Source organism: Triturus cristatus, chromosome 9 (genome assembly GCF_964204655.1).
Source record: "Triturus cristatus chromosome 9, aTriCri1.1, whole genome shotgun sequence".
NCBI classification, from domain to species: Eukaryota; Metazoa; Chordata; class Amphibia; order Caudata; family Salamandridae; genus Triturus; species Triturus cristatus.
This window is the reverse complement of record NC_140592.1, coordinates 723,571,926-723,586,370: the sequence shown is the minus strand read 5'-3', so window position 1 is coordinate 723,586,370 and position 14,445 is coordinate 723,571,926. Positions and strand designations below refer to the sequence as shown.

Sequence of the window (14,445 nt, the reverse complement as noted above, 5' to 3'; positions counted from 1 at the left end):
ATGCTCGAGTCGATCAAATAATTAGGATAATACCCTGGTACAACCGATCCTGATCAGAACCTTGCTGACATGCACCTCAAATGCACAGCAATGAAATCTATTGTTTAAAAGAGTTTAAACTATGTTTCCCTCCCAACCACAGACCATGTCATATTGGTCTGTTGGTTAACGAGTTTGGAAATTTCAAGTTGAGACCCAACCAATCCGAATACATTTTATCCATAATACATGCCAGAATTGATTTGTTTACCTGAACCTCTGGTCAGAAGTCTGGAGTCTTTTGTAAGCTTGGAACTGGAACCGACAGGTACTACATCCACCTCTTCTTCATCAATTGTCTCAATAGGTCGGGCCTGAGAGATGTACTCATGAGAACATACATATGCCTCAGTCATTTGGTTAGTGGACAGAAGTGATGACTCCTCTTTGGGTGATGGGCTACCACTCTCCTCAGCAGACACTGGGCTCTCGTCTGGTATTGTGTTAAGCTCTCTGAGGGCTGTTATTGTGAGCTGCTCCTGATCAAGATCTAGAAAGAGCTTTGTTCCTTCAGGAGATGCAGGGGACGGCTGAAGTTTGGCCCCATGGGATGAGGATCTGCCTGCTGCCACACCCGCTTGAGCAAAGATGCAATAGTCATCTTCATACCTTTCAGAAAGTGGTAACTTTCTAGGAACTGCTGCCTTTCCAGTATATGCTTCTGTAGGTTCAGCAGCCACACCGCCTTCTTTAATTTGAGAATGTCTTTCCAGGAAATCCTTGTTCTCAGTACTCAATGGCTTCATAAAATCCATGTAACTTTCCCCACACATGGAGTCCTGGTGTTTTGAAGACACAGTGGTCTTGTCAAAAGACAAAAAGAATGGTTCACTCTCCTGAACAGATTGGGTGTCATCCTTCCTCAGAAATTCAGGAGACATTCTAGAGACTTGAGATTCAAATTTATAAGGCATCTCAAATTCCTTAACTTCCCGATTTGACAATTCCTTCTGCAAAGTATCTTCACTTTCAGCAGAATCTACTGGTGCCTGGATAGTCTCAAAGTCATCCATGAAATCCACGTCCTCTTCTGGTATTGCATATGGCAACTTGCTTTTTTCATGGTAGGCTAACTCCTCAGGGGAATATTCAGCATCCATTCCTTGCCCTGGCACAAGGACAAGAGTGAATGGTGGAGAAACAATATGCGCCCCTTGCGCGGGGTCAACTGCCACCTTTAGGGATTCAATCTTTTCAGTCTCTTTTTTCCCAGCCATAGCTAAAACAGCCTTTGTATCTTCTATGACCGTATCATCTGACTCTCCAGAACTGTCCGCGTCTGCATTCTCAGCAGCGTCAGGCCAGGCTGAATCTGCAGCAAGTGGAAATGAGTCTAGGATACACTTAAGGGGTGCTCCTTCTGATGTGGAACTTGCCAATCCAGTTGACTTGTTCTCTATTGCCTGCAAGTTGACTGAATGTTGCTCCTCATCTTTCCAAGACTTTACATCTAACAGCTCTGCCTTCTTGGTCACTCCAGGGTTTTTTTGTGGGCTATGTAGCAATGTAATTTCTTCTGGTTTGCTTGTTAACTTATTAACAGGATATTGTTCATCCATCTGAAATTGTGGCATCTTTTCCATGGTCTCTGGAGACAAGTTACAAATGCCAACTCCTTTGAAATCTGTACTAGTATTGTTCAATTTTTTAGATGCTTCGGCAGAAACTTTGACTCCCTTAGATATATCCCAGTCTAACATGTCACCAGACAAACCCTGGAAGCTGTGGAAATCCAAGTCTTGGCATGTAGCACTTTCATAGGAAGGGGGCCCGGAGGGTAAACCCCCAGAAATTACAGCACCATCCTTTCCATATGCCCCACTGCTCCAGCTTTTTGTAAGCCACTCTGTTTCTACATATTTGCCAGACTGGTCCTCATTTCCACTGGTGTGGCCAGAAGAATGGTCAAACTCTGTTTTCCCTACAAGGACTTCAAAGGGTGAGCTAGGAGACTCCATTTCAGGCATGCCGTTCCCTGGGGCAGTGGAAGGAGATGACTGCTGGAGCAGCCCATCTTCTTTCTGGGACGATTTTGTAGGTGGTTCTTGCTCACTTAACATCAATAATTTAAGACCTGCAGCTGGTGCAGTTATGGCAACATCCCCACTTTCTTTTTCATCACCATGCATTGCTAGTTGCCCATCTCCTGCGGAAGAAAGTGCATCCTCCCACGTTGGTTGAATACTTCCCACAAATTCACTGGGAACGAAAGGGTTGTAAGAATGAAGTTTGTGACTGGTAAACAGAAAGTCTGTATCAGGAGTTCTCCTCGGTGAAGCCTCCACACCCACTTCCATCGCAGACACGTTCTGTGTAGATTCAGTATCTCTTTCAGGAAAGCTGGTTGCTTTTAATTCTGATGGAATGGGTTATACGTAACAAGCCAAAGAAAGAGAAGTAAAGATCTCAGACACTTAAGTTGCACTATTAGAATATAACTGTATGCACTCTCTAATGGTGGGGATGGAAAGACTGGTAGGGTGTTATCAAAATAAGAAGGCAATCTGCATGCTTTTTTCCAATTTTAAAGCAAAAAAATAATCTGGATTATCTAAATTGCTGGGATAAACATGCATGGGAAATAAAAAAGGATAGCCAGTGTAGGTGAATACATCAGGGAAGGATGTGCTTGCAACAGCAAAGATGGGTAAAGACCAAAGGAAAGCAGGTTTCAATTACTTTGCATGCCAAGGTGATAAACAAAAATCACCTCCCCAAGTATTACAAATGATAACAGCAAACCGAGGAGACGAAAACTTCAAATCAAGTAATTTCACAAACAAAATGTTCCGAAGAAACGATCAATATTGATGACTAGCACCAACCTGTGCCTTTACAATTCTTTTCATTTTTCTAAAGCGCTTGCAACCACACGTTTGGTGTTCCACAGTGCTACAAGTAAAATATGCTAGTAACACCGAATTTAAGTTAAGTATCAACTTCTTACGTGGAGCAGAGTAAATTCTGTCGGGATTCCAAATTCTTACGTGGAGCCTGAGAAACAGTAACAACTGCTGAACTCACCAATCCACAAAGTAAGAATCAACAGTTTTTTCCTTCCATTTTCTTATTATACAGGCCGAAAATGCATTGTTGAATTAAGAAAAGCCAGCACAAATAAGAGCCCAGATAGGAATAAATATGAAATTGAAAGCCTGTAAAACATCTCATTTGAAGTCATGGTGGGGGTGGGGGCTTTCCTCCTGCAAGCCCAAACGTGCATTTTGAAATAACTGAAGACCAATTGACTGCATAAGAACTGTGGGAGCAGATAGTTAAGGACTCCGCATTGAGACCTTCACGGGTGAGTAGCGAGCTTACAATTCCCTGATTGAGCATTACCATCTGTGGCACAGAGGCTTAAAAACAATTGTAATAATGGTATGGTTAACATACTAAGTTTCCAGGACTAACTGCTCGCATGGAGAAAGCTTAGAAACAACGGTGTGTAGATGTATCCTGTATGTTTAGACAGGCATTTGATACCAGTGCAGGCTGCACGACCAAATTATTAAATACCGAGCCAGAATTGCCGCTTTATTTATCCTTTGGGGCTTAATTAGGACCGCGTAGTATTGCCAGAAAACGATGGACTGCAATACCACCCAAAACAAAACACACTCGCCTTCTGCGTATTTAATTAGTTATCCTAATAGAACAAGGGTACGCCCAGATCTGAGCCCCCTGCTCGCTGTGCAACAGGATCCAAGCTGTAACTCACAGACAGGCCTAAAAGGCTTGAAACCAGCTTGAGGTTGCTTGGGTTTCTTTATGGAGGGGGCCTCGCAGGGAAGTTAGAGATGGACTGTTCCCATGAGGAGCAGGTTTACTACTGATCTGCCTAAAGCAGAGCTTTTGTGTGGCTCTGTGGGTGATAGACGGGTTGGATGGTACTCCCCAGAGCAACTGCACTTAGTTTATATCAGGGGGTTCTTAACCTGTGATTGGTGGTCAGCTGGAGGTCTATGATGCCTACTAATGGGGCCCTCGACTTTATTAATCTGCTAATAAAATGTAATTTTATGAAGTAAATACAATACAAAAAGCACACAAATGCAAAATTGGAAGTTTTAAAAAAGCTCTGTAAATTGTATGGAATTTTAAACTAGAACCTAAAAATTAAATTGGTATTCTGCGCTTGAGTCACTTGAGTAGCACCATTATAAGAAACAATCTAGCATGCATTACGGAAAAAAAAGAAAGGTACAAGTGAAAAATTTGAGAAAGATATGCTATTGCTTTGTTTTTTTTTTTAAAGAAATAAAAACACAGATCATGCGTGTGACCCATGATATAGGCCTGCAGTGCGGATTGTGGTCTTTATGGACCAGGAGGGGAAACAACAGTACTACATTGTTAGTGGTGGAAGGCTACTGCCTTCACAAAGTTATGCCAAGCAAAGTGTTGGCAGCATACTTTGTATTGATCAGTAGAAGTGAAGAGGTCCTTTTTAGGTCGAAGCCTACCACGTAACACAGCAGTCTGGTTTGCTAAAGACATCTTGGGGACATTCAGAAAGCTGACCTAGGAATGCATTCCGTCCAATGCAGAACATTGGCTTTGTGGTTTATAACTCACATTTTCTGTTTTTTTATTTGCTTGCTAAATTTGTTTTAGGCTGTCCTCCTGCTGCCCAAACCTCGTTTACGTGATTCTTCGACAAACTAGCTTCTGTAAACAGGTCTTTAAATTGAAATCTTATCTGGTCACATTTGCTTTTGAATTTAATGACAAGAGATCAAATGTCAAGCTGTCTTCCGAGGGAGCTTGGTGCTTACCTCTTTCTCCAACTTCAAAGTGAGAAAGGCTACGTGACAGTCCAGCTAAGTGCCAATGTAAGAAGAAATAGTGTACAGTGTTATTTTTTAGCCCCCAACAAAAAATAAGGATTAACAAAGCCAATATGTCTAGCCAAGTGAGAGCTATCGGCTTTGGCAGGGTGTTTTAGAAAGGTTATACACCTTTCACCTGGTGTTCAGCATGGCTAGACATTAGTGGGGTGGCCTGAGAGGGGTAAAATTGGGGAAGACTGGGGAGCGGCAAAGTGGAGCGGGTGATGGGAGGGGCGGTGCAGAGTAGAGTAGATTAGAGTGGCATAGACAGGGGTAGAGTGGGGTGGAGTAAAGTGGGGTAGAGTGAGGTGGGGGTTGGGGTAGATTTAAGCAGTGGAGTAGAGTGGACTGTGCAGTAGTGAAGTGGATTGCGGTAGATTGGAATGGGGTATAGTGTGGTGGAGGGGGATAGATTAGAGAGGAGAGGCTTTGAATAGATTGCATTTGAGTCAGGAGTGGGGTAAATTGTACTGGGTAGAGTGGAGCGGGGCAGAGTGGGTTGGGATACATTGGAGTAGGTAGGGTAGGGTTGATTAGAGTGGAGAAGAGTTAGATTGCAGCAGAGTTTGGAGTGGAGTAAATTGGACTGGTAGGTTGGAGTAGAGCAGGGCGGAGTGGAGTCGGTTGATTGGGGAAAACTTCAGTGCTGCAGATTGGGGGGGGGGATGTGGTAGATTGGGGAGGACTGGACAATATTAAAGTGGAGTAGATTATAGTGGAGTGGGGTAGATAAGGGTACACTGGAGCGGGGTAGATAAGGGTACATTGGCGTGGGTACATACTGAAGTGAGGTAGATCGGGGTACACTTGAGTAGGTGGTGGGGTGAAGTGGACGGGATGGGGTGGAGGGTCTTAAGAGTGGAGGGAAGAAGAGTGTCTTCGAATATAGAGTCCTTGGCATATAGTGGAAAGGCACGGAGTGGTATAGTGTGAAGTATGTATAGTGTGGTGTTGTAGAGCACTGCCATTACAGACAAAACTTTTTCAACTTGAAATTGCCATAACATTTGCACCGAAATATGGTTGTATTGCACCCAAATGATAATGACTGCAATGTCATCACCTAGTGTATTGATTTATTTTGATCGTACTCAAATATTTGTTTCCACTACACTTAAGAATTACAAAACAAATGTGCTTTATTTGTACTAACTGATATATTCTGAAACATCAGCAGTTTTTTAGGTTGAGCCTGCAAGGCAGCGCACATGTGCCGTCGCTATGGCAACGACTGGTTGCATCTTATTAAAAAAAAAAAAAAAGTCTGAAAAAAAGCAGCCTTTACTTTAGCCGCCCCCATTACTTACCATTCGCTGTAATCATTATCACTCTTATTTGCTGCTTTACAATTCAGCAGCGTGTACAATGGCTTCACTTAATGCTCTTTCTGTGGGACATGTACCAAGTACATGCTGATTTCCCATATTTAGTGCACACCCGCTGTGAGTGATGTACCATTTCATTTTTTTTTTTTTTTGCATTTCTGGACAGCTTCACAGGAGCACCACATTTATTACACATGTTCACTTTTTTTTCAGGCACGGGGCGATTTATCGATTTGCCAAGAATCACAGGATGTTGAGGCGATACAGAGACTGGAACCTGGTTTATCAGTTTAGACGTCGGCATCTTTGCCCATAGCGTCATATTCTCCCCCCTCCCATCCACTCCACCACTCAGGTTTTGTATGGTAATGTACAGGTCTGGATTCTGCACAATTAGTCGGTGCTACAGCATGCACTGTTATTGTGTGGCACATCATGTGTATTGTACTCTCCCTGCTTCAAACTCAGTTTACATTTATATAGCGGCTCACTTGGCACTAGAGTTACCTCTGAATGCCGGAGCACTTGTACAAAAGCTACTCTTTGTGCCTTATCGTTGGAACAGCCAAGTTTTATAAACTAGGCGTGCTTCCAAAAAGGAATGGATTACTGTAAACCGTTGGTAAAGCAGAGCCCCCTCCTTGCTTTGCTTGGGGATGCCCCTTCCCCCTCTACAGGAGAATCTAGCAGACCTTAGCTCCCAGCCCCCTTAGATCCCTGGCTGGATAGCAAGCCCTGATCAGCAGCCCTGATAGCGCTCACATATCCCATTAATGCAGCGGCGCCGATAATATCTCAGTGAGGACAGGGGCCTAGGGTCCTAACCTGGCAACCCTGGCTCCCATTGATTGCATTAAACAAAGCACCTAACAGTGGGAGGAGGCTTGAAAAATGCAACGCTCAATAATTTATCTCCCTCAGGTCTCTAACAGCAGCACAATGTTCTCATGCCTACCACAAGATATCACTATTATTTTTCATATGGTCCATATCCAGGGGTGGTATGGGCCTCTTCAACAATAATGACATATGGCAGGAGCATGGCCAAGATGGCTGCCGTATCGGACGCTTGCTAGAGAGCTCTGTGCCCAGCCCGTTTGTAATCCTTTAGTCCTCCTGCCCATCCTACCACAAACTGTTGCAGTAAGCCGTATTTGGCAGCACCGCTGCACTGAGGTAACAGCGGTGGCAAACAGTTGGTCTGCAAGTTGGGTCTGCTGCCTAGGTTGCCTAGACAATAACCTATACAGGCACGGGGGCTGTGCTACCGCCCCGCTGGTACTTCAGTAGGTCCCCTAGGTGACCTCAAGGAGTCCAGGCCCATCTGCTGCTTCCCACCAACTGGATTCGGAGCCTCGGACTCCCACTAAGAAGGGGCCTGCCACTGCGAAGACGTGCTGCGGAGAGTCTGCCTTCTACTCGCCGACCCTGCCTGGTGTGTTTCAACTGGCGCCTGAGGGTACGCGGACTCAAAAAGCTTTGTTCGTGCTTGGAGCTGCGGTGGCCTCTTGGTGGCCAGTTGGTGGCAGGATTTCAAGGCCTGCTGGAGGGTTATTGTGGGGAGCAGCTGGACCCTTTATATTGGAGGCGCCTGGGCCCTACTGTGCCCCCAGCTGGAGCTCCCCCATGTAGCAGTGGGGGTTGTACGCAAGCCCTGGGAAAAAACGCTCGAGGTACTTCAACCTGTAGGCCTGCCTGAAGACTGCCTCCCTCCTCCTGCAGTGCCTGGGATGGTACCTGGCCTCACCCACTGTGACAGAGACCCTGGCATCATTGGAGGTGCCACCCGAGGGCCTGCCTTGGTGGCAGCATGCGGATTGTGACTAGTGCTTGGGGGCCAGTGGTGACTGCGCTGGGTGGCACCCTGTGGACATTGTTCCGTGCCACGCAGTCTTTGCACCTGTGGCTGCAGGTGTGACCAGGAACTATGCAGCCGCCACATCTGACCCTGCCCTCCCCTATTTTGGTGAGAGCGCTGCTGGCACCTGCCTGCACTTTAAAACAGATGTCTGCTCGCCGGTCTGGGCCTTACTGTAGCCTGGGTCAATGCGGTCGCTGTCATTTGGAACTTAACTCCATCTCTTGATGGTACTGTTGCACAATGAGGGTAGTGCCCCGTGCATCTATGTCCTGTACCCAAAGCGTCTGTGCTGGGAGAGCCTTTGGAGTCTGCTTCGCTGGGTCTGTGTGTCCTCGGACTCAGTGGCCTTTGCGTGGGCTCGTCGTTGTCGAGGGACCGGCAAGGCATGGAGGGGCCAACTATTGCCAAGTGAAAGCGCTTGGTGTGTTGGATTCTGCTGGTTCAGCATGGAAGCTTTGGAGGGAGGCCATCTGACCACTGCGGGGCTGCTCATGCTGCACTCCCACTGGAGGCGCGAGCGGACCCTGCCTGGCATGGGTGCTGTCCATCGGCTAAAGTAGTGGTTCAATCAACCTGCCTGACCAGCTGCCTATCACCATGGGGAAGGATCGACCTCAGAGAGGGGCTCAGCAAACCAAGGTGGACCAGTGATGCCAATTCCAATGCGGGACGACACGGATCACGTAGTAGAGATGTCAGGCCCAACCAGTGCCCAACTACTATCCACCATTGAGGTCTCAAGAGTGACTATTTAAGGGGGGGGAAACCGAGGCTGTCTCACTGGATGTGGCCAGACTGCGTGGAGAGCTTTGTGGAGTAGCAAAGCACTCCCTGTCTACTGAACAAGAGGTCTCGATGTTGAAGGGGGAGGCTGCCTCAGAGCTCTGATGGATTCCATGTCGGCCAGGACGATCACATTGGAAGCTGGAGTTGAAGATGCAGAGGGCTGATACCGCCGCTGTAACCTTCGCTTCCTTTCTTTTCCAGAGGGTGTGGAGTGGCAGCTTCGAAACACTTTTTTCCCTGTATCGTAATTCTTTTTTGAAAGTTAAAGGAGAACATAACAATTAAGTAAGTCATGGCTTAACATAGTCGCAGAAGTTTATCATTACAGGAATATCTGTGCTGTTACTCCAAGAAAAACTTTGCACATAAATAGGGGGGCATCAAGAACAGTGAGGGAGGAGCAAAAATGGGAAGAAAGGGGGAGGTAATAGAGGAGAGAGGGGGGAAATCGAGGAAATGGGTATTGTTAAAAGTGCAGGACTATTGGGCAGATTATGTAGGGAGGGACTCCAGTATTGTGACCTGTGACAGATTAGATTAGGGTGGGGGGGTTGGGTACAATAAACGATGAGGGGTCAAAATCCAGCTGAGATCATATGATGGACTGTAGTTGTGATTACCTGCACTGGAGGAGGCAAGGGGTAGGGGAGATTAAGAAGTAGGGTCAGGCAAACGTCTTTTAGGACTGAACAGGATTGGAAGTATGATGTGTGAGACGTCCTGCACCTCCAATTATACTACATCTGAAGGATTAAGCAGAGTGGATCTTGGAGGGGGAGGCGAGGTTGGACAGATACAGTAAAAAATATGTGGGGGAAATATGTAATACTAGATGGCAAGAAATGAGTGGGATGTCAGTCTCCTTATCCAGGGGTGGGGAGGGGGGAGGTTGTGAAGTGAGGGGGTAGGGGTGGAAGGTGGGGGGGGGAGGGAGGGAGGATAGGGCGGAGGGAGGAATAGACTGTTTAGAGGGGGCAAGGAGGAAGGGAAGGGGGGGGTGGGGAGTGCACAGTAGGGAAGGGGGTGGAATGGATCAGGAGGGGAGAGGGGTTGGGAGGGGAGGTGGAGGTAGGGGCAAGGTGGGGGGTAGGGTCTGAAGCTATTCAGTATCTGGAGGGAAAGAGGCCCTTGTTTGTTGGAACTCCTCCGCCTGATCTTGTAAACCATATATTATAAGTTCATGCAACGCCTTTGGACCTCTGCTACCATCCAGCCCTTCTGCGAGGGAGGAGCAGGCGATCTCCATTGTCGTAAGATTTAGATTTTGGCAGTAGAGACTGCTGTGTGTATAAGGCACCGTTGAGGGCACTTAAGGCTGGGTGAGTCGCTGATATCGTGCAGTAGGATGGTAGGGGGTAAGGGGGAGCTTTAGGGGAATTGTTTCGCTGAGAGTATCTCCTACGTAAGCCCAAAAATGCTGTATAGAGGGACATTCACAAAGGATAAGGGGGGAGGTTGCAATTTACTCCAGGACATCTCCAGCATTTAGAGTGTGGCAGCAGTCCTGCTCGTTGCAATTTCAGAGGTGCCCAAAACCAGTCATGTAAGGTTTTGAACAGACAATTTCAATTGTGCTTCCATGGTACCTTTGTCTAGGGCTTCTAAGGTATCTGGCCAGTCCTCTTCCTCGATGGTGACATGCAAGCATGTCTGCCACTTTTCACAAAGACCTCTAAGAAGAGGTAGCAAGTATAGGTGGTCAGTTAGTGCGCTGTAGACCCAGAATTCTTTCTTGAAAGCAGGATACCCTCATACCAACTGGTTGAGAGCTCCCCGTGCACTGGTACCGAAGCCACCTACCGGGTCCCCCATCCCTGCACACAGTTATTACAAAGGTGCTTAACTATAGGGAAAGGGATGCGATCTTACAAGTGGTGCGCCAAGACGGAGACCCTAAATTCAAAAATCAAACAGAAGCTGTGGGCTATGGGACTCCGTTACATGCTCTTGTAGCCTTCAAAATTAAATGGTACTGCACAATGAACTTACACACTTTCACCAGTCTTGAGACACTGTGGGTCTGTCTGTAGATCTAAGGCAACAGGATCCTGGCGCTGCCTCGTTGTGCTACGGACAGGAGGATCTCACAGCAGTCGGGTGCTTGGATAAGGCTGAAGTGGATGGTGCCAAGTAGAATGGGCCGTGCCCCCCCCCCCCCCCCCCCCCATTTCTTCGGTTTCACCTTTGGCGGATTGATTCTGCTTTGCAAGGGTTTTCTTTTGAACTTAATGTCAGAGCAGTATGAATGGGAGAGCTTGGTGTGATAGGAGTGTGCACATGGAGTAAGCTGGGCCTGGTGACTGACAGAATGAGGTCCCCCATCTCTGGCTCCCCAGCTAGGTTATTACCGCCGACAGTGGATTAACGATAACGCAGAACTGGAGAAGTGTGTCTTTAACAAACTTTGTTTTGTTTGGGGGAATATTATGGAATAGTGATGATTGGGAAGACAAGTTGTTCTTGAGTGTTTACCCAGTGGGTGGGATGGGTTGATCTACTTGTTTAGCATATGTTTGTTACAGCAGCGGCACACAGGTGGGCAGCAGGGGAGGTTGGGTGAGACATGGCGGTCTACAAATCACATTGGCTACACGTATTAAGGTGTTGACATGGAATGTGAGGGCCTGAACTACTATGTAAAGAGGTAAAAAGTCCACGCATAGCTCAGAAGGCAGGGTATACAGACTGCCCTGCTACAGGAAACTCACTTCTTGGACAGTGATGCCTAGAAGAAATAGAGGGAGCAGTTTTATTCAGCTACATATGCCAACTATTCTTGGGGAGTCTCCGTATTGGTGGCACTCCAGGTCCCCTTCCGGTTGCGCATTTTTAAGGTGGATGTTGAGAGCAGATACCTTCTGTTGTGATTGACTTACTGGGCAGACAGGAGGTGTGCTTGCTGAATATGTATGCACCCAACACAGATGACAGGACCTTCTATCTAGACGTGGAACGGGAACACCTCCCCTATGTCGGCACCCCCTTGATCTGAGCTGGGGGATTTTAACTGTGTATTGGATAGTGATTGGATCGCCATCCTCCCAAGTTGGGTGCCATGCCTAATATACTGAGACTGCACGTCGTTAGTTAATGGACCGAGTGGGCTGTGTGGATGTCTGGTGCACCACGCACTCAGAGGTCAGGGAATACACCTGCTATGTACCGACCCATGATACACAGTCACCTAGACAGGTTCTTGGTCACGGCAGATGTTGCCACTGATGTGCTGCAGATGCAGACACTGAGTAGGGTTCCTCTCCAACCATGCTCCGTTGCTTTTAGAGTGGGGGATGATGGGGGACAGACCTTCAGTGCCCCTTTGGCGCCTCAAACCGGAGGCACTCCCCGATTTATTGTCCTGCAAGGAACTCAGTTCAGAAACCTTTGAATATTTTGATTACAACTGGCCAACAGTGTCACACAGGAGTATAGAACGTGCCGCGCTGAAGACTGACATGGGGGAAATGATCGTCACGTATTGGTGGGACAAGGCGTCGGTTGGCGGCGCAATTGCTCGAGGAGGAGACAGGACTGCAGAGCCTTCAGCAGGTTGTTCCTGCGTAGGGATCTAGGCGAGAGTCACAGACTCCAAGGAGGGCAGGGGAGGAGACCTGGGACAGGCTGGGCTGGTTGGCCCAGAGTGAATATCGCCAGTTGCTTCATCATGAGCGGGACAAATCAGAACTAAAGGCTTGGTTACTTAAAAGGGAACGCCCAACCTCGGTGATACTGTCTCAGGCACCGCAATGGTCCCATTGCGGGGTTCCAGGCTGCGATCAATCTCCTTCTGCGGGACAGTCTTGAATCTGTTTATAGCACAGTGAGGGTTGATCACTCGGAGGGGATTTGCAGTTTACTATATTCACGGTCACTCCCTCGCTTACAACTGAAAGACCGAGGGTCTTGAGGGGGGACCCATCGGTGGAGGAGCGGAGAGGGTGGTCCGGGAGATGACGCGGAGTAGGGCACCGGGCACAGATGGGCTACCAGTGGAATACTACCAAACATTCTCAAAGTTACTTCTTCCCGGTCTCCTAGATACCATTATCGAGGCGCTGATCTTAACGCAGACCATGCAAGAGGCAATTATAGTCATGCTCCCCAAACCAGGTAGGAACTCATCAGATCCCAGTTCTTATTGACCCCTGCATTGAGTAGATGCCGAGATATTAGGGAAGGCTCTTGCCACCAGACTGCGCGACATGGTTATCACTCTGGTTCACGATGAGGAGTGTGGTTTTATGTCAGGAAGGGTACACAAATTAACTTAAGGGAGGTTGTCTCATGAGATGAGCTCCATCGCTGATAGTGAGATGGAAGCAGCTTTAATTGTTTTAGACCGTGAGAAAGCACTTGACACCATAGATTGGGAGTACCTTTGGGAGGTTCTTCGGAGAATGGTGTTTGGACCATATTTTTTGTCCTCCGTGAAGCTGCTCTATGCTGGCCCGGTGAAGCGGGCTCCTTAGTGTCAGACAATTTCCCTACTCGGCGGGGTATGAGACCTGGCTGCTCTCGGTCGCCACTCCTTTTCACCTTGGCGATGGACTCTGGCCATACACCTTCACTGCGACATGGACGTGTGGGGGGGGGGTTGAGGTAGGGGACATCACTCATATTGGTTTACTCTATGGGAACGATGCATTGGTATAGGTTACTCGCTCTGAGCAGTCTGTAGGGACCCTGCTGCAAATCATGTCCGAGTTCAGTGCGGTGTCCAGCTTCTTTATCCATAAACAGAAAACTGTTGTTCCCACTGGCCACTCTGGCTCCCTCGTGGCTGTTAGAGCTCCCTGTAACTAGGCTTTAGTGGGAAAGGGGCCATTATCAATATTTGAGGCTTTAGATAGCAAGCACCCCAGTAGCCCAACATGAACTCAATCTAGGTAAAGTCCTCAGTGGCCTAGAGGAGTCCATCCATTTCTGGGTCCGTCTGCCGCCATCGGTGATGAGTAGGGTTGTGTTGAGCAAGACAGTTCTTCTGAACTGCTGCTTCTTTTCCCTACATAATACAATGTATGATAATTCGCTGTCTACCTTTAATATAATTAATAGTCTCCTAATGTCCCTAGTGTGGGCGGGAAGCGCAGCACAGTTAAACTGGATCTTCTAAAGTTACACTGCCCTGGGTGGGCTGAGTCTCCCAGACCGGAGACTGTAGTATACCACTCAGTGGTGTTCCAATGGTCTAAATGGGGAAAAAACTATTTGGCATGTGGGGCGCTGCAGCAGACCTCCTCCCACATTGTCTTATGTTGGAAAGGGAGATTCCCAACAATCACCTTTTTGTCGTCAGACAGGTAGCAGTGGCCTGGGAGAGTGCCGTCACAGGTGTTGCACTGGGCCACCTATGCTAGACTTTTACTTCTGTTGGTTAAAACCCATTCGCACAGTCCAGTCAATGATGAATTTGACACAATGGTTTGAGAGTGGTTGTACTTCTGTTAGGAACCTGTATGCTAACTGTGTGTTTCTCACATTGGTGGAAACATGAGATGTGTTGGGCCTCCACGAAGGCCTATTTCTACAATATGCCAAACTATGCCGTTCGATCCAGGAGATATGGCTGTCCTTTCCCACTGAGCTGGTGGAGTCTTAGACT

The 14,445-nt window shown here is 47.6% G+C and overlaps 1 protein-coding gene across 1 annotated transcript in view; it reads right to left on the bottom strand.

The window, feature by feature from the left end:
- Positions 1-14,445, bottom strand: part of RTN3 (reticulon 3) — a 109,013-nt gene that overhangs the window by 74,468 nt on the left and 20,100 nt on the right. The window contains exon 2 of the mRNA XM_085625912.1: positions 251-2,395. Coding sequence (XP_085482038.1) covers positions 251-2,395 — 2,145 coding nt within the window. The remainder of the gene's footprint in view (positions 1-250; positions 2,396-14,445) is intronic.